This window comes from Anomaloglossus baeobatrachus, chromosome 5, assembly GCF_048569485.1.
Source record: "Anomaloglossus baeobatrachus isolate aAnoBae1 chromosome 5, aAnoBae1.hap1, whole genome shotgun sequence".
Lineage (NCBI taxonomy): Eukaryota > Metazoa > Chordata > Amphibia > Anura > Aromobatidae > Anomaloglossus > Anomaloglossus baeobatrachus.
This window is the reverse complement of record NC_134357.1, coordinates 287,600,157-287,620,757: the sequence shown is the minus strand read 5'-3', so window position 1 is coordinate 287,620,757 and position 20,601 is coordinate 287,600,157. Positions and strand designations below refer to the sequence as shown.

Below are 20,601 nucleotides of genomic sequence, written 5' to 3'. Positions count from 1 at the left end.
GATGCTCCTAATCAACTTATTACCTGCATTAGGGCCCCTTTACACACTGCAAGATCGCAAACGACATCGCTGTAACGTCACCGGTTTTGTGACGTAATAGCGACCTCCCCAGCGACATTGCAGTGTGTGAAACATATCAGCGACTTGGCCCCTGCTGTGAGGTTGCTGATCACTACACATCTCTCAGGACCATTCATTGGTCCTTTATTTCCCGCTGTGCAGCATGATCGCTAGAAAGTCTCAGTGTGTAAAGGGGCCTTTACAGCGACTTCGTTAGCGACTTCCCTTTCAAAAAGCTGCTTTACAACGTCCCCAATGACTAGCTAGGTCGTTCTGCAGGTCCGTATCGCTGTTGCGTCGATTTCCAGGTTTGCCTGTTTGACAGTTCACCAGCGACTCACCAGAGACTTTGTAGCGATCCCGGCCAGGTTGGGATCGCTGGTGGGATCGCTAGAAAGTCTCAGTGTGTAAAGGGGCCTTTAAAGACAGCTATCTTAAATTGTCACCTGTCCACATACTTAATTAAGCAGTCAGACTCTATCCTCTATAACATGGGCAAGACCAAAGAGTTTTCTAAGGATGTCAGGGACAAGATCATAGACCTGCACAAGGCTGGCATGGGCTACAAAACCATAAGTAAGATGCTGGGTGAGAAGGAGACAACTGTTGGTGCAATAGTAAGAAAATGGAAGATGTACAAAATCAGTGTCAATCGACATTGATCTGGGGCTCCATGCAAAATCTCACCTCATGGGGTATCCAGGATCATGAGGAAGGTGAGAGATCAGAATAAAACTACACGAGGGGGGGGGGGGGGGGACTTGTTAATGATCTCAAGGCAGCTGGGACCACTGTCACCAAGAAAACCATTGGTAACACATTACACCATAATGGATTAATATTCTGCACTGCCCGCAAAGTCCCAGTGCTCAAGAAGACACATGTGCAGGCTCATCTGAACTTTGCCAATAAACACCTGGATGATTCTGAGAGTGATTGGGAGAAGGTGCTGTGGTCAGATGAGACAAAAATTGAGCTCATTGGCATTAACTAAACTCGCCGTGTTTGGAAAAAGAGGAATGCTGCCTATGACCCAAAGAACACCATTCCCACTGTCAAGCACGTAGTTACAAAAACATTATGTTTTGGTGGTGTTTCTCTGCTAAGGGCACATGACTACTTTACCGCATCAATGGGACAATGGATGGAGCCATGTACTGTAAAATCCTGAGTGACAACCTCCTTCCCTCCGGCAGTACATTAAAAATGCTTCATGGCTGGGTCTTCCAGCACGACAATGACCCAAAACAAACAGCCAAGGCAACAAAGGAGTAGCTCAAAAAGAAGCACATTAAGGTTATGGAGTGGCCTAGCCAGTCTACAGACCTTTATCCCATAGAAAATGTATGGAGGGAGCTGAATCTTCGAGTTGCTAAGCAACAGCCTCAGAATCTTAATGTTTTAGAGATGATCTCCAAGGTGGAGTGGACCAAAATTCCTCCTGACGTGCGCAAACCTCATCATCAACTACAAAAAACGTCTGACTGCTGTGCTTACCAATAAGAATTTTGCGACCAAGTATTAAAGGGAACCTGTCATCAGAAATTTGGCTTTCAACCTAAATGTTTCCCCCTCTGCAGCTCGTGGGCTGCATTCTAGCAAGGTTTCTATACTTTTTGTGCCCCCTTTTAAACCAAAATAAATACTTTATAAAACTGTACCTTTCGGTTTGAAAATCTTGTAAATTATCCATGGGGGCGGGCCGTATGGCGTCCGTTGCTATATCTTACGCCGTCCCCCATGCTCCAAATCATCCCTCAGAACGCCGCCCACTGCGCCCGAGGTCCCGTGCACGCCGGGACACCTAGTGACGTGGTCGCAGGCACAAGAGTATGGGCGGCGCTGTGATTGCATCGCAAGTGCCCGCCCATACTCTCGTGCCCGCCCTTTCCCCACTGCCTCCAGCGTTCTGCGCCGGCCCGACGTCACCTCCTTCCCATCGTACCCTGCAGCAGGAAATAGATGGGAGGAGTGGAGCAGGCCACTACAGGAGAAGCGGAGGATCTGAGCGACGTACAGAGGGGAGAGCGCGCCCACGAGAGTATGGGCGGGCACTTGCGATGCAATCACAGCGCCGCCCATACTTTCGTGCCTGCGACCACGTCACTAGGTGTACTGGCGTGCACAGGACCTCGGGCGCAGTGGGCGGCATCCTGAGGGATGATTTGGAGCATGGGGGACGGCGCAAGATACAGCAACGGACGCCACACGGCCCGCCCCCATGGAGAATTTTCAAGATTTTCAAACCGAAAAGGTACAGTTTTATAAAGTATTTAAAAGGGGGCACAAAAAGTATAGAAACCTTACTAGAATGCAGCCCACGAGCTGCAGAGGGGGAAACTTTTAAGTTGAAAGCCAAATTTCTGATGACAGGTTCCCTTTAAGTCTTGTTTGCCAGAGGGATCAAATACTTATTTCTCTCTGCAAAATGCAAATACATTTATATAATTTATAAAATGTGATTTTCTGGATTTATTTTGATATTCTATCTCTCACTGTTAAAATTAACCTACCCTTAAAATTATAGATTGTTAATGTCTTTGTCAGTGTACAAACTTACAAAATCAGCAAGGGATCAAATAAATATTTCTCCCACTGTATATTCAAAGAACAGATCAGAGAGGGAAATCCCTTTAGTCCTCGACAGCAATCGTGTTGACAGCATTGTAGGAGTGGCCCACGGAGAATATGCGCCTGAGTTACCCAAGCCTTCTTGTTTGTATCATTTTCTTAAGTGCTTAGTAGTAAAAGTGGATTTATACCAACAGCGTAATTGTTTTTAAATGTTTTAGGTGTAGAATACAGATTATCCAACTACAAAATAAGTTTTGGTTACATTAGTACAGACTATGGCTGCACGATGTAAGGATTAATCACTATTTCTGAGAACTAGAGATAAAGCGATTCACATAAATGCTGTATATAGGCCCCCACATATGGTGGGATGTTTGCATGAACATCCATAGGAAATCTTTACATTTCTACAATTCTAAGCCACATGCACACCAACAGTCCAAAGTTTTTACTTGTTTTCACATAGCTTCCATACACTTTAAATTTAATCTACCATATTCCGATAGCTGTGCCATCGCACATAGTTTTGGTCCTGCCTCTAAAATCACCCATGTCAATCTAGCATTAAGAAAAGACGAGCTATAGAGAAAACTCGTAAAACTGATATAATATTACAGTGAATCCTTTAATTGCCTCTATTATTTCAGTCATTTTAATGCTGCACAATGATACAGGAAATTTCACAATGTGGAAATCGGTTAAAATAAACACGGATACCGAAATCAGATCAGAAGGACACCTTTGTAGGCATTCGACTTCACTCTGTGAGCTCACCTATCTCTTGAACCCACTACCCATGGGATGTGAGGGGGGTCCATATGAGCTGGTTCAGCTTGCCCCATAGTTCCTAGGGTCACTGAGTTTCGTCAGATTTGGCACGTTCCTGACACATAGGTGGAGTCGCTTCAGGGTGTGCAAGTAAAGCCTTTCTTCTTATTTATTGTCTCATCCCAGCGTGCTGGCTCTTGCCTGACATCTTAGTGGAGGGATAACGGCGATGATTGCACAGTGTGGGGGATGGCTTTGGACATGCTCAAATATACATTCATTCTTAAGAATATTTTATATAGATTATTGCAGCAACTGAACACATTAGGGTAGGACAGAGTCTTGCAGCCCTGGGGTTCTTGGTTCAACTCCCACTAAGGACAGCATCTTAGCAGTTTGTATGTTCGCCCTGTATTTGTGTGGATTTCCTCCAGTTTCCTCCCACACTCCAAAGACTAAGGGGTACTTTGCACACTGCGACATCGCTACTGCGATATCGTCGGGGTCAAATCGAAGTGACGCACATCCGGTGCCTGTAACGACGTCCCAACGTGTAAAGCCTAGATGCGCCGATAAACGATCGCAAAAGCGTCGAAAATCGGTGATCTGTGTAGTGTCGGTAATTTTCATAATGTTGCACCAATAGGAGATATAATGTTGTTCCTTGTTCCTCCGGCAGCACACATCGCTGTGTGTGAAGCCGCAGGAGCGAGGAACATATACTTACCTGCCTCCACCGGCTATGCGGAAGGAAGGAGGTGGGCGGGATGTTTACGTCCCGCTCATCTCCGCCCCTCCGCTTCTATTGGCCGCCTGCCATGTGATGTCGCTGTGACGCCGCACAACCCGCCCCCTTAGGAAGGAGGCGGGTCGCCGGCCAGAGCGACGTCATAGGGCAGGTAAGTGCGTGTGAAGCTGCGGTAGCGATAATGTTCGCTACGGCAGCTATCACAAGATATCGCATGTGCGACGGGGGCGGGTACTATAGCGCTCGGCATCGTTATCATTGGCTAGCGATGTCGCAGCGTGCAAAGTACCCCTTAGTGATAGAGACTTTAGATTGTGAGCCTCAATGGGGACAATATTGTCCACTTCTGTAAAGCACTATGGAATTAATAGTGCTGAGTAAAATAAGTAATAAACAACTATTGCCAGTTCAGTCCACTGTTCTTAAATATAGAAGTATAATGATTAAAACATCTTATATAATATCTAATTACAGTAACTATGGACATGACCCAAAATGACTACTAACTAAAAACCCAATGGACATGAGATAGAAATGATTGTTAGGCTGGTAGCTATCTCGCCTGACTCTCTTATACATAGGAGCGCTCGCTCTGCCAAGTCCTTTTGTGTTCTCTATGAGAGAACCACTTCCAGACGTCTCTGTTGGCGGCTTATCTATTAGACAACAAAAAGATAGGCAATCCGAAATTAGACATGTGTCACGCTCCCCGGGTCCCCTGCCTTGCTTCCCGGCTCCCCTGCCTCGCTCCCCGGCTCACCTGCCATGCTCCCCGGCTTCCCTGCCTCGCTCCCCGGCTCCTCTATCAGGCGTCCCCCGCTCCACAGCCTCCAGCCCCCATCACCTGCGCTCCCCAGGCGGCTCGGTCCCCGCTCCCGGCGCCCGTCGGCAGCTCTGCTCCAGGCCGGCTCCCCTGCCTCCTGTTCACCGCTCCCTGCCCTGGCTTCTGGCACCCGGGCCTCGCGCATGCGCATTAGGGCGCGCGCGCGGTCATTGACCCTTTCTTAAAGGGCCAGTGTCCTCCAACAGGATATTGAAGGATCAGGTACTGGGTATATAGGGGGATCCTTTCCAAGTGGGCGGGGCCTGTTCTTCGTGTTTTCTAAGCTAGGAGTCAGGTCTCCTTGTGTCTGTGATATACTCACCTATCTCTCTCCTAGAGCCGATCCTGCCTCGCCAACCGGTCCTGACGATACCCGAACCTCGAACGGTGACGGCCTGCCATCCCGTCAGCTCCTGCCATCTCCGATCCCTGTGGTGACCCGTCTTCTCGCTCCATTGGTTCCGGACTCTGCCTGATGACATCTCGGCCTCCGAACCTGAGCTCCGTCACCCGGAATACCATCAGAGACCCCGTGGTCCCAGGGACTTCTTTACTCCACTCCTCTAAACGGACTGTCCTGCTAGTGCCCCGGCTACCGGGCACCTTGCCCTCGGTGAGGTGTTCAGCCCAGTGGATCCACCTCCTGGGTCTGCCCGTCCACCTGGCCCTAACAGTAAGAACAGGCCATGGATCCCGCCGAAGCACTAGCGGCCTTGCAGCAGGAACTCACACGCCAGCGCGAGACCCAGACCCGCATGCTGAACTTCATGTCTTCTGTGGATACCCGCCTGAACACGCTACAAGCGACGGCCACATCCTTGGCATCTCAGGTTTCCACGGTACAATCCACGGCCACAGCTCCCGTGGCAGCCTCCTCGGATGCTTCCAGACTTCGTTTGGCTTCACCACCCCGGTACGCCGGAGATTCCAAGACCTGCAGGGGATTCCTAAACCAGTGCTCCCTTCATTTCAAGCTGCTTCCGCACTTGTTTGCCTCCGACCAAGCCAAGGTGGCGTTTGTGATGTCACATCTAGAGGGTGAGGCACTGGCCTGGATGAACCCCTTGTGGGAAAAAGAGGACCCTGTGACTACCAACATCCAGGACTTCCTGCAGGCATTCAGAAACACCTTTGACGAACCTGGACGTGCCGCTGCATCCGCCTCATCACTCCTCAGGCTACGTCAGGGGACTACGACGGTAGGGCAGTATGCCATCCGCTTCCGCACTTTGGCCTCAGAATTGGGGTGGAACAATGAAGCCCTCACCGCCGCCTTCTGGGAAGGACTCTCCAGCCGTATTAAGGACGAGCTGGCAGGCCGCGATGTTCCTTCCACCCTGGATGCCCTGATCGCACTAGCCACCCGCGTGGACCTCAGATTCCAAGAACGATCCAAAGAGGTGTCCCGTGAGAGACGTCCGATACGGCATTCCTCTCCTCCGCAGAAGCCCGCCGTACTTCAGTCAGCGTCATCTGGTGTCTCTGTCCACGAGCCCATGCAGATTGACCGTTTGCGGCAGTCCGAACAACGCCGAGCAGAACGGCTCGCCAAGGGCCTCTGCTTCTACTGCGGAGAGGGCACACACCTTCTACGCTCCTGTCCAGAGAGGCCGGGAAACTCCAAAGCCTAGGGTTGGTAGGAGAGGCCACCCTAGGTGCTGGGACTCTCTCAGACCCGGTTACGTGGACTGTTCAAGTGACAACGGGAGAGACGCGGTTCACGGCCGAGGCGTACCTCGATTCCGGGGCAGCAGGCAATTTCATCCAGCAGGCCACGGTGGACAAGTACCAGGTGCCTGTTACTCCACTCGACAAACCCCTCGTGATTGCCTCTGTAGATGGGAGACCCCTCTCTGACGCCATCTCGTGGATCACCAAGCCGGTGGAACTACGTATCGGTGCCCTGCACACCGAGAACATCGCTCTCTACGTCCTCCCACACATGTCCCATCAAATCCTGCTGGGACTTCCCTGGTTACGGACACACGAACCATCAGTCAGCTGGGGTACTGGTGAAATCACCCGATGGGGCTCCTCTTGCCACGAGAAGTGTCTGAAGACTATACAGCCCATCCGACGACCTCCGGTTCCGGAGTCCCTACCGGGACTGCCCTCGGCCTATTGGTCCTTCGCGGACGTCTTTGATAAAAAGGAATCAGAGGTACTTCCGCCACATCGTCCTTATGATTGTGCCATCGACCTACTCCCGGGAACTACACCACCTCGAGGACGGATATATCCTTTGTCCCCTGCTGAAACTAGGGCCATGTCTGCCTACATCACGGAGAACCTAGCAAGGGGATTCATTCGGAGGTCCTCCTCTCCTGCTGGAGCAGGCTTCTTCTTCGTTAAGAAGAAAGAGGGCGATCTACGCCCATGCATTGACTACTGGGGATTGAACCAAATCACCGTGAAGAATAAATACCCCCTGCCGCTCATCCCCGAATTGTTTGATCGGCTTAGAGGAGCTCGTGTGTTTACCAAGTTGGATCTTCGGGGTGCCTACAACCTGGTCCGCATCCACTCTGGGGACGAATGGAAGACCGCATTCAATACTCGCGATGGGCACTATGAATACTGTGTGATGCCCTTCGGCCTCTGTAACGCACCAGCAGTATTTCAGGAATTGGTGAACGACGTGTTCCGGGACCTTCTCTACGTCTGTGTGGTGGTGTATCTTGACGATATCCTGGTCTTCTCTCCGGACCTCCAGACCCACAGAGAGAACGTGCAGCTGGTACTACAAAGACTGAGAGAGAATCACCTGTACGCCAAGTACGAGAAGTGTGTATTCGAGCAGTCTTCTCTTCCCTTCTTGGGTTACGTAATCTCCGATACCGGTCTGCAGATGGACCCGGAGAAGGTCTCTTCCATTCTCAACTGGCCCCCTCCTTCCGGACTGAAGGCAATTCAATGCTTTCTGGGATTCGCAAACTATTATCGTCAGTTCATCCCTCACTTCTCTGCTCTGACTGCACCTCTCTCCGCCTTGACCAAGAAGGGGGCTAATCCAAAGGACTGGTCACCTGCGGCCGACGCCGCGTTTGGCTCCCTGAAACAGGCATTTGCTTCTTCCCCTGTGCTCCACCGTCCTGAGTTAAACCGACAGTTTACCTTGGAGGTGGATGCCTCCTCCTCGGGAGCCGGAGCAGTGCTCATGCAGAAGTCCTCCTCCGGGAAGATGGTTACTTGCGGTTTCTACTCCAAGGGCTTCTCAGCGCCTGAACGCAACTACACCATCGGTGACCGAGAGCTATTGGCAGTCAAACTGGCTCTGGAGGAATGGCGCTACCTTCTGGAGGGAGCAGTGTACCCCGTGATCATTTACACGGACCACAAGAACCTGGAATACCTATGTCTCTGAGACTGACAGGAGAAAAGTGTTGCACTGGGGCCATGCCTCGAAAATAGCCGGCCATGCTGGTCAGAAGAAAACATGGAGTACGATTGTACGTCACTACTGGTGGCCATCCCTTCGCACGGACGTCGCTTCTTTTGTCTCAGCCTGCTCCTCTTGTGCCAGGAACAAGACGCCCAAACACCTGCCATATGGTCGTCTTCTGCCTCTGCCTATACCCTCCGTTCCGTGGCAACACATTGCGATGGACTTTATTACGGACTTGCCCCTGTCCTCCGGACACACAGTCATATGGGTCGTGGTGGATCGGTTCTCCAAAATGGCTCATTTCGTCCCTATGGCTGGACTGCCCTCTGCCCAGGAACTCTGCCCAGCTAGGAGTCAGGTCTCCTTGTGTCTGTGATATACTCACCTATCTCTCTCCTAGAGCCGATCCTGCCTCGCCAACCGGTCCTGACGATACCCGAACCCCGAACGGTGACGGCCTGCCATCCCGTCAGCTCCTGCCATCTCCGATCCCTGTGGTGACCCGTCTTCTCGCTCCATTGGTTCCGGACTCTGCCTGACGACATCTCGGCCTCCGAACCTGAGCTCCGTCACCCGGACTACCATCAGAGACCCCGTGGTACCAGGGACTTCTTTACTCCACTCCTCTAAACGGACTGTCCTGCTAGTGCCCCGGCTACCGGGCACCTTGCCCTCGGTGAGGTGTTCAGCCCAGTGGATCAACCTCCTGGGTCTGCCCGTCCACCTGGCCCTAACAACATGTTGCATCTGTGGCGCCCCTGACCTGGTCAGGCACCACATAGTACTGCACCCAGGCTGGAACAGTGCTTCTAAGTAATTCCAAAAGGCCAGAATGAGGTGTGTACACACAGACACATAGCAACCAGATCTCCCACACCTTTAGCCGGGACCTTTGGGTAGCCTCTGAAGAGGTTAGCTTTCAATTCTCAGCAAGGGGTGCAGTGGAGGGGCTGGAAGCTAGGTTGCAGTGGCAGTCAGAAAAGGAGGAGGAGCAAACCAGTCTGGAACAGTGTACAGAAGTTGCTGAAAGAAGCAGACGTACAGCCACGCTAGTCAGACCCTGCATGTGTGGTAGCTGTTAGCGGGGGAGTACAGTGACCAGAAAGTCAGTCTGAAAGACACCTGAAGAGAGGCAGTCGAGTACGGGGACTGCTGGTGATTGGACACGCACAGAGAACAAGTCCCTAGAGCCAGACATCCATTTACTGATCTGCTAAACCTGCCGGTGAGGGGACTAGAGGTTCCTCACCAAAGATACAGAATTTGAGCCTCAGCAGCAACAGGGGTACCCATAAGAAGAGAGGGCCAGAAGCCATCTCACCTGGTCCACGCTGCCGGCACACGGGCCAGAAAGGGGAGAAAAGACAGTAGCGACTTCCCTGGATGAATCCCACGATACTGCAAGTCAGGGGTTATCCAAAACAAAAAGAGTGCAAGGAAATTGAGTTTATAGCTACCCTCAGAATGGCCTGGAGGAATTCCTGGTTTCCCCTGGTATAATCTCAGCATCGCCCAGGTATCTCACCAACCATCCAAAAGTGAGTAAACAAGTTGAAAGACTTTCTGGACTGCGACTGAGTTATTCTGTGACCTGTTGTTCTGCACACATACACCTGAGCCCCTGGGGCCAGCCTTACTCTCGGGAGGCCACACCATCCGACTGCAGATTCCATCAGCCCCAGACACACGCTAAAACTGCAGTGGCGGTCACCCATTACCCTGACCTCAAAACGACTCAGATGTAAATAACCTGACATACCTGTTGCCAGCGGTAATCAAGTAGAGCCCCTGTGGCGGCCCAGAAGGTGGAGTGACGTCCCTGAGGCGACCGCTACAGGTGGGCGACACACATCCATATCAACCTCTACAGTCATAATGCTAGGGTCTCCGAAACTCATTGGACTTTGGGCTGAATCCATCAATATTGGTGGATTCTGCCAATGTTAGTCTGTGTATGGGGCCTGTAAGTGAAAAACTTTATAAATTTGACATAATAATACAATAAATATGAAAATAGTAAAGTCACTGGTAAGCTACCCTGTTTCCCTGAAAATAGGACCCACCCCCAAAATAAGCCATAATAGGACTTTTGGGGATTTTGAAGTGTGCTTAAAATATAAGCCCTATTAAAGGAAATAAACCATAGTTGTAGCTCATTTTTGCATGCCATAGTAATAATACTCTGAAATAGGGTTTGTGCAGCCCTTTCAGGATATGTAACTGTTATTGCTATTTGTTGACTGATTGTGTTGCTATAAGCCTTGGAGAATTTATAACCGACATCTGGCTAGTCAAATATATGTTAATACAAAATAATATATTCACTCCCTCCTCTGCCCATAATTCCGCCAACCGCTCTGTGCTGGTGTCAGTATTTGGGGGCAATCACACTGCAGTATTACTCGCCTGAGGATCACATCGCAATCCTTGGCTATGTGTGCACATAGCGTTCTGTCCCTGTAGAAATTTCTGCAGTGATTTGAACAGCACACGTGCGCATCAAATCGCTGCAGAAAGAGTCCGTAATGAAAAAAAAAACCCCGATTCCATGCGCTCTGAGTGCAGGCCCTCCCATAGACAGAGCAGGAGCTGCATGCAGAGCGCACAGAAGAAGTGACATGTCACTTCTTAGAACGCGCGCTCGGGCAGCAGCCGAAGCGCTGCACTCTAAGACGCCACGTGCGCACAGCTCCTGCATAATCTTCATAGATTATGCTGGGGATGCAGGACGCATGCAGTTACGCTGCGGTGCAGATCGCAGCATAACTGCATGTAAATATGCAACGTGCGAATATAGCCTTAGACTGGCAGTCTGCTCTGCTGACCTGAGAGTGAAAGCTGTATAGAAATATATGCTGTCACGCTCAGGTCAGGAGAGCAGGCAACTAGTCTGCGGATTGTAATGCAATCCTCAGGTGAGTAATATTTCAGTCTGACTGCACCCAAATACTGACACCGGCGCAGAGGGGTGGGCGGGATTATGGGCTAAGGAAGGAGTGAATATTCATTTTCTTTAACTAGCTGGTGTGTGACTATAAATTTTCGGGGGATTACAGCAACATAAGCAATAAAAAATATAAGACATTCCCTGAAAATAAGCCCTAGCGCATCTTTCGGAGCCAAAATCAATATAAGACCATGTCTTATTTTCGGAGAAACACGGTATAATATGTGTAGTAATGTAAAGCAGTCAGTCCCATGATTTATATGTCTAGTACCAATCCAATCTGTTGTATCATCATGTGTCGTCACTAAGGGCATTAATGTCTCCAAATCTTCAAAAGTTTTATTCTCCAGGAAATTTTTATTTTGACAGATGTTAAAGCAATTATAGAACCCATATGCAAATGGCCTCTTCAGAACGGAAGAGAACTTTAATGCTAGTGTCGCGGGCGGAGGAGGGGACGCTGCGCTCACCCACTGCTCGGTGGTGGCTCGAGCGGTGGGCCGGATCCCGGGGACTCGAGCGGCGTTCCTCGCCCGTTAGTGAAAGGGGGTTTGGTGTGTGGTTTGGGGATATTGTCCGTGACGCCACCCACGGTTGTGGTGAAGTTGTGACACCACCGCTGCTCCGGACGGGGATCCCGGGAGCGATGACAGGGAGCAGCTTGGATGTTGGTTTTCCCCTCCGTGGGTAGGGGGGTTGGTTGTCCCGGGGCCCCGGTGAGGGTTTGGGGATGACAGGCGGGTTACGGGGCCTGGTGAGGTGCGGGGACAGCGCTGTGCCGCACGGCATGGTGGTACTCACTCAGCCAGTAATTTACACGGAGTCTCTGGTCAAACAAATGGCTGGATGGACAGGTCCCACAGGCAGCTGCGGTTGTTCTCCTCCCGGTAAGTTGATGGTGACTGCCTTTCCCTGCACCTGTGTTGTGTTTACGGTTCCAATGGCTTCCCACCGGTAACCCGCTCCCCAGCTTGGATGGATGCTGAGGGAGCCCCTTTTGCCCTGGGAACTGTAGCCTTGGCGGTGACTTTGTTTCCCTTTACGGTGTGAGCTGTTACCTTCAATCGGGTCTTGGCTGCTGGGAAACCCCGGAGGTTCCCTTCGCTAACGGATTTGACCGGTTTTACGGCGACTCCTAGCCTCGTCGGGGTCCGTAAGCCCTGCCGAATGGTGGTGGCTTCTCTTCACTCCCCGGTCCGGTACCGGCAGGCCACCACCCGTCCCCGGTTTTTACGGTTCACTCCAATCAGCCTCTCCTGCAGACGGTCACCACCGTCTGCCAACCTTGCTGTATGTGCCCGGGCCACGCACCCGGACACGGTCAGTCTCCTCCACTACCACTTCACTCTCCAAACTGATCTGACTGCCTTTCCCGCCTCCAGGACTGTGAACTCCTTGGTGGGCGGGGCTAACCGCCTGGCCTACCCCCTGGTGTGGACATCAGCCCCTGGAGGAAGGCAACAAGGATTTGTGTTTGACCTAGGTGTGCCTAGCCAGGGTGTGGGGTGTGTTGGTGTAGTACCTGTGACGACCTGGCTTGTCCAGGGCGCTACACTAGCGCCACCTATTGGAAGTAGCAATCCTAAAACTCAATACTAACCCTTTAATGAGCCATGCCGTATGACTTAGGCTAAAAAGACAAACCAGAAACTTAATTTGCAGACACTTGTTTCAGAGTATTTGCCTCTTACCTTATTGCAAAGCTGGAGATCTGATTTGGCTAGGTAGAAGGTTTTTGACTGTTGGTCTAATGGGGAATGTTTCTCCTCGTGGGGAGTGCCAAGCAGGAGTAAGGAAACTTATAATGACACCTATTGGCTGTAGCAATCCTAAAATTCAATATCGACTCTTTAACAAGTCTTGCTACATAACTTTGCAAAAGGAGCCAAACCAGAAACATAATATGTACACAAGCATTGAATGGCCTATAAATCTCCTTACGCCAGCTTTGCACTCACATGGATAAAAGTTCCCCTTAAACTCCATAAAAATGTATTTTCCATTTTCATGAGATCACTCCAAAGTCATACTGATAACTAATTGAGATTGTGATCTCCAGTGGAGACAGCAATGCTATAATTTCTAAAGCACTATGGAATTAATGGCGCTATATAAGTTACTAAAATAAATAAATGTATCCAAACCATTCTGCAGTTTAAAAAACTACAGTGGTGCAGCCCCACTGTTAAAAGTATTTTTGATTAAAGGGAACAACCATCAGGATTTTCATATATAAAGTAAAGCCAGTGCTGGGATGCTGAATGTAACCATACCTTTTGTTCTGAGATTTGAGGTTTTATTACAGAAATATGTGCAAGTAAAGTTCCAGCAATGCACTGGTATTTTGATTGACAGGTGCAACAGGAAGGGAATATGTGGGTCGGGTCTAACTATATATTCCCGCCCCTGTCTCTTCACTAAGATGGTATCGGAGTCTGTACCTGCACATAGCGCTATCTCTGGCGCCATCTTTATGAACGCTCTGTCTTCCTGCATTGGACTGTGGTATGCGCTATGCGAGGGCGGCGCAAGCGCCATTGCATCCTCAGCACTTGTTGTGACCACAGGTGCTCCCATGGTCACGACAAAAGTGGAGACCGCCCGCAAAATCTTCCGCCCTCGCAAAGGACTGCAAGCAATTGTTTTCTGCTGAACAGTGGCAAGTCAGAACTTTAGTTTGTAATGAGTTGTCTACTTTGGGTAATCTCTTTTCAATGACATCGCGTGGAAATAAACTGTTCACAGAGCCATGCCCGGCTTATTTTGTGGGTAACCTAAGTAATAGGCATGCAATTTCTCTACAGCGCCACCACAGGGAAAATAAAACATTACCCATTTTTATTAAAATTACGGAGTTTACCAGAATGTTAAGAACTTTGACCAAGTGCAGAAAGTGGTCTAAAATAAAATAAAAATAACTATTACTTACAGATAAGTCTTCTGCCATTGTAGTCCTACTGATTCAGTGGACCCCATTGGTCATGCAGTGATATAGTCACAGACATCATTTACATGGCTGCTGCAATCACTCTCATCAGAGGTGATACCTACATTTAAAGTACATGTCCACTGAGACCAGTAATTGGCTGCTTGCAATGGTCAAGTGAACAATGCTCATGGCTCCATTGCTCCAGGAGCAAGGTCCTTTTTTCATTTTATTCTACAATTTCCTGCTCTTGGCCAACTTTCCCTTTTAGTAGATCGTCAGGGTTATTTACTGAATCCTACACAGGCAGACATTTTTTCTGTAGTCACTTTGTACTTTAGCTAATAGATCGTAAATGAAAAGGGTTAGAGGCAGGAGGAGGCAGGGATACTTTTCACTATTGTGCAAGATAGTAAAAAGAGACACATAATTACAAAGCAGATTTAATTAATTGGTGGTTCAAAGTATTTGAATATAAAAAAAAATAGCTAAATTATGCTTTACATTCTATATTCCACATAGATAGCTCCCATACTACCCGTGTTTCCCAAAAATAAGACACTGTCTTATATTAGTTTTTGCCCTGAAAAATGTGCTAAGGCACATTTACGAGGTAAGGCTTATTTTTGGGGCAGTAAGGGTTGAAGGTACCCCATAAAAAAGGCTGACTCCCCCAGACATCTGTGTTGTTCCATGGTCCTCCTGTGACCCACAGCGGGTGCTCCCAGCAGTTCTTTGTGTGCCAGTTGCCACACACACACACACACACACACACACACACTCACACACACACACACATAAGATCACAGGAACATCATACATATATACACACACACCTAAACATCTGGTGATACCACACTACTTCCAGCCATTAGCACTGTGGAACGCAAGGACCTGTGGTGGAATGCACTAATGCGTTCCACTGCAGTTCCTCGATGCGTTCCTCTGCAGGTCATCGCATTCCACTACGTCCAAGGTCCCCGGAGCAGTACGGTATCACTAGATGTGTGTGTGTGTGTGTGTGTGTGTGTGTGTGTGTACGTTCCACCTCAGGTCCTCGATGCATTCCACCCCAGGTCCTCGCGTTCCACAGCATCTCGGTCTGGTGAATATAATTGTGGGTGCTGTCTTCTCTCTTTTGGAGGTGTCTACTTTCTATAATAAAGTGTCCTGCAATATTCTTTAACTTTTTTAGCTGCATGGACACTTCATTATTGAACCGCGACTAGGGCTTTTTCTGGAAAGGCAAAAAATTCCTGCTAGGGCTTATTTTCGGGGTAGGTCTTATTTTTGGAGAAACATTGTATATAGTAAAGCTCTCCATTTACAGCATACTGTACGTAGAATCAGTCCACAGTATAGACCAAGGCTGGTCTGTGCAGCTGTGGAAGCAGAATCTACAATACAATGTATTTAGAAAAATGATTCACTGCTGAAGAATTTGTATTAATATTTGGAAGTACTGTATGCTTTAGGTGTGCAATACATGATTTAGGAAACATACCGTATGTATAATGTATTCTAACATACAAAAGGGAATTTTTTGTTCCTAGGGTGGAATTTCACCATGGCAGATGAGCAAAGAATTTTGGGGAGCAGTGTACAGGTAAGTAACGATTAGTTATAATTGTAAAGCTTTACCTACGTGTGGGGTCAATTTGGCCCTAAGATGGACATGCCTTATAGGACTTCTTTTTTTTATTATAGAAAGGTGCTTTAAATGGACTTGATCCAACAGAGCAGGTATAACCCTTTTTGTTCTGTACCCCACTTAAAGGGAATCTGTCAGCAGGATTTTACATCCTAAACTATTTACATGTGCATGTAGCTCTTTCAAAGAAAAGACCAACAATACCTTTTCATGGACATTCTGTTCCTTCATTACAGAGAACTCAGCAATTGAATTAATGTGTAAATGAGACTGATATACTATTTGTACATCTGATTCCTCTGTCACTCCAGCTCTATTCCTCACCCATAACCGCCTCCTCCTGTTTGACTGATGCCTCCTTTGCCTGAAGTCACACAGCATAGGGGCTATCAGTCAAGAAGTAAGAGGCAGTGCAGGGTGGGGAATAGAGCTGCAGTGACGAAGGCTTAAGATCTGCAATTCGTTATTTGGCCTCATTTCCATCTCAATGCAAATGTTGATTTCTCAATAAGTGAGGAATAGACTGGCCATGCAAAGATATTGCTGGACGTCTCTCTGAAAGAGCTACATGGACAGATAAATAGTTTAGGAGGTAAAATCCTGCTGGCAAATATATGGGTGTTACCTTGGTGAGAAGATTCGTTTTTGATTTCTAAGAACATTGCTACTCTTGTCTATGAATTCTGGCATTTTATCCCTAAATTTATTATTTATGCAAAAAAGTATTTTTTTTTCCCCAAATCTCTTTATCAGAAATAATTTATATATTATATATAGTAATTAAAGGAGTTAGGCCAAAATGGATACTTATCACCTATCTAAAGGACATTTATCACCTATCTACTGCTGGGAACCCCATAGTTCTGAATCCTGAAACCCTATAAGGAAAGTGAAAACAGAAAGTGGATGTGATTAGGAAAAGGAAGTAAACACAAGGTATACACAGCCAAAAGAATAAAGGAATAAAGGAAAAATCACTTAAAATACACCAAAGTGTATCAAGCAAAGATGATAGGGTGGAAGCCGCAATAGAAATCCACAACGCAGATCCTGGCACCTGCCTACTACTACTTTAACATTTAAATACATTGTGCAGAAGGAAGTAACATGCAATATGTGAGACTCAAAAAAGACTGACAGTCATAAACTTGGAGGCAAGTATACAAATGTTTGTGAATGTTTAAAGGGGTTGTCCACTACTTTAACATTGATGGCCTATCCTTACGATAGGTCATCAATGTCTAAATGGCTGGGGTTCGACACCTGAACCCCCACTGATCAACTGTTCTCAGTGATGGCGGCACACAGAAATGCTCAATTGCAGAGCTGCCCTATCTTCTGCCGCAATAGAGTACTGCACATCTGCCTCCTATTCAAATAAATTGGAGTTGAATGTGCAGTAACTGGCAGCGGCCGCTATTGGGAAATGGGGCAGCTCCAGAACTGAGCATTTTTGGCCGCCCCACACCCTCGATCGGCGGGGTTGTGGGGTGTCGGACCCTGACCGATCAGACATTGATGACCTCCCTAATGATATGCTATCAATTTAACATTGATGGCACCTGTGACTAATTACAATAGAAAGTAGTGGACAACATCTTTAATGGCACCTGGGGCTAATTACAATAGAAATTAGAAATACAAGGATAAAACCAATATTGCTGCAAAAGGGTTCGGTGGCCCAAAAAATTAAACTCTATGTGTTACGCTACCTCAAATCTGAAGGCCACTTGCATATACTGAGCATTTAGAGAGTTTTTTACCTCAGTATTTGTAACCCAAAAGCAGAAGTGGGTGAAATATACAGAAGTGGTGCCCGTGTTCTATAATATGTTTCCCCTGATTGCTCCAGGTTTTGGCTTACAAATACTGAGGTAAAAAACTCACCAAATACTCAACATGTGCACGTGCCCTTACAGAAACGCAGGCATCACTTCTGTATTTCTTACCCACTCCTGGGTTTGGGTTACAAACACTGAGGTAAAAAACTCGCCAAATACTCACCATGTGCACGTGCCCTTACAGAAACGCAGGCACCACTTCTGTATTTCTTACCCACTCCTGGGTTTGGGTTACAAATACTGAGGTAAAAAACTCACCAAATACTCACCATGTGCACGTGCCCTTACAGAAACACGGGCACCACTTCTGTATTTCTTACCCACTCCTGGGTATGGGTTACAAATACTGAGGTAAAAAACTCTCCAAATACTCAACATGTGCATGTGCCCTTACAGAAACACGGGCACCACTACTGTATTTATTACCCACTCCTGGGTTTGGGTTACAAATACTGAGGTAATAAACTCACCAAATACTCAACGTGTGCACGTGGCCTCAAACCCCCACACCTTCTCAATGCACGATCACAGTGAGAAGGAGTTTGAATGAACTGGAATTTGAACATGTGTCCTACAGTATATTCAATATCAAAGGGCTGACAGGAACAGACAAAGTCTGTTAGTCTTTCAGTCCCACAAAAAGTAAATGAACCAGCCCAATACAACCATGACTGCCACTCAACTAACACTCCTCATCACTGCAGGCATGTAGTAGAACGCAGTGAGAAAGAAAGGGGCTTAAGCCCTGTTCTGGTAATTTATGGTTCCAGTAGTTAGGGCCTCCTATATCAGACATTGATCACCTATCTTGTGGATAAGTGATAAATGTTTGTTGCTGTACAACCCATGTTGTCCACTACTTAAACGTTGATGGCCTATCGTTAGGATAAGTCATCAATGTGTGATCGGCTGGGGTCCGACACCCTGCATGCCTGCCGATCAGCTGTTCCTGGTCCGGCGGTGGCAGCAGGTGGCTGGAAATGCTCAGTTTCAGAGCTGACAGCACCTGCGGCTGGGTACTGCACATTCTCCTCCTACTCAAATCAATAGGAGGCGGATGTGGAGTAGATGGCCGCGGCCGCTATCAGTTGACGGGGCAGCTCTGGAACTGAGCATTTATGGTCGCCTGTTGCAGCCGTCGACACCAAGAACAGCTGATCGGCAGGTGTATGAGATGTTGGACCCCGGCCGATTAGACTTTGAAGACCTATCCTAAGGAAAGGTCATTGACCTTAAAGTAGGGGCCAACCTCTTTAACAAATTGCACATTATATCTTTTTTAATTATTGTTTTCTTTTTTTTTAAATGGAAAATTACTTACATTTTTCATTGCAAATGTTTTACCACAATCAATACTAATATCAACCATACTTAGCTCCTCCTGCCAATTAAGGTGGACATAGGTGAACGCCATTAAGCTCATACTGCAGCAGTAACTCCCCCCAAATCATCCTCCCATCATATTATACAATGAACCTATTGCATTGGGTGGCACCTAGTTGATGGCCTAAATGTAGAATTTGGCAACCTTTTGACACATGATGGCATATATCAGATCGGTCTGCTTAGATAAGTTGAAATTGGCACATTATTAGTCTCTATAACTTATCCCTAATTATTTCTATAGCCATATAAACAGAGATTTGCCATCTGGGTCTCTAATGTGGCAACAATTACCTGCTATACGGTCTTTTATTTTTTTTTTACTTTTTATTTTTACAGGTTCCATGAAAAATAATATGGTTTATTGTTCTTGCAGTAATTTGCCTTTATGTCTCCGTGATACAAACCCGTAAGGGATCTGCATGGCACTGTACAGGATCTATCATGGGATAATGGCATAAAGAAATCCCACATCATGTATAGAGTATGACATTGATATCTCATCTTCAGTGAATGTATTCTTTACTATAGGGTGCTACATTCCTGTGGATTCAGGGGATAGTCATTACTAAGATAACCTACTGTTACTGACCGGCTCTTTTTTACCTGACAACTGGCGTCACTAACTCAGTTTGCTGAAATATCCTACCGTGGGTCAAAGTTTGCTGCAAGCTCTTGTCATTATGACCCTTATTACAAGCAATGGAGCTGTAAGGTCTCACATAGACGTGTTTGGTATGTATGAATGGCTGCTTATACAATGTGTATCTTCATACCTGATACTTCTATTTTCACTTCATTCTGCAGCTTGTTTCCCGCACATTTCATGGGATTATGTCTGTTCCTAAAGGTTTGACTTTACTTTTCTTTTTATTTCCCTAGACTGTTCTGTGTCCATTCATGATCAGGAGACATCTCAAACTGGATTTTTTACTCAACAATCATTATTTAGAAGGTGACAGTTAACCAGCAAGAAAAATAGGGTCCACTTACCGGTGGTCGATGACTTCTTCATGGTGCTCCAAGGTTTCTCCTGCAGCTTGACGGAGCTAAGATCCTCAGGGATTTCTGACCTCCCAGGAGAGACAAATGCAGAATGGGGAGGGCAGTAACACACTTACACACACACAATCAGTACACTCCCATTTGTTCCGAAGGAACACACCTTTAGTGAACTTATGCACAGTTATGGAATGCACCAAAGCTCTCCGAGACAGAGGGTACTGCTGGCACCTAAACTCTGACATCACTTCTTAACCCTTTCCTGCGGTATTCAAGCATACATAGTGTTAACCCTTTAAAGCTAGAAAATCTGGGCCAGAATTAGGATTGAGAAACAATGAACCCTATGTTCTTAGAGTGTTTGTTTTGCTACTGTAGTTGAAGTTCATTGTCACAGAGGTTCAATTGCTGTCCATTTCCTCTAAAAAGTTACATAATAAGTACTTAGTTCATGGTGCTGCAGCTGATTCAAGGTCAAGTATGGCGAGTCGAC

General features: G+C 47.5%; 1 protein-coding gene across 2 annotated transcripts in view; it reads right to left on the bottom strand.

Moving 5' to 3' along the window:
* SEPTIN9 (septin 9) overlaps positions 1 to 20,187 on the bottom strand; it is a 440,211-nt gene extending 420,024 nt beyond the window's left edge. The window contains exon 1 of one of the 2 annotated variants that reach the window (XM_075349534.1): positions 20,100 to 20,187. In XM_075349534.1, the coding sequence (XP_075205649.1) occupies positions 20,100 to 20,121 (22 nt within the window). In that variant the 5' untranslated portion in view covers positions 20,122 to 20,187. The remainder of the gene's footprint in view (positions 1 to 20,099) is intronic. The other variant, XM_075349538.1, reaches the window with a different exon arrangement.
* Between the last annotated feature and the right edge of the window lie 414 nt (positions 20,188 to 20,601).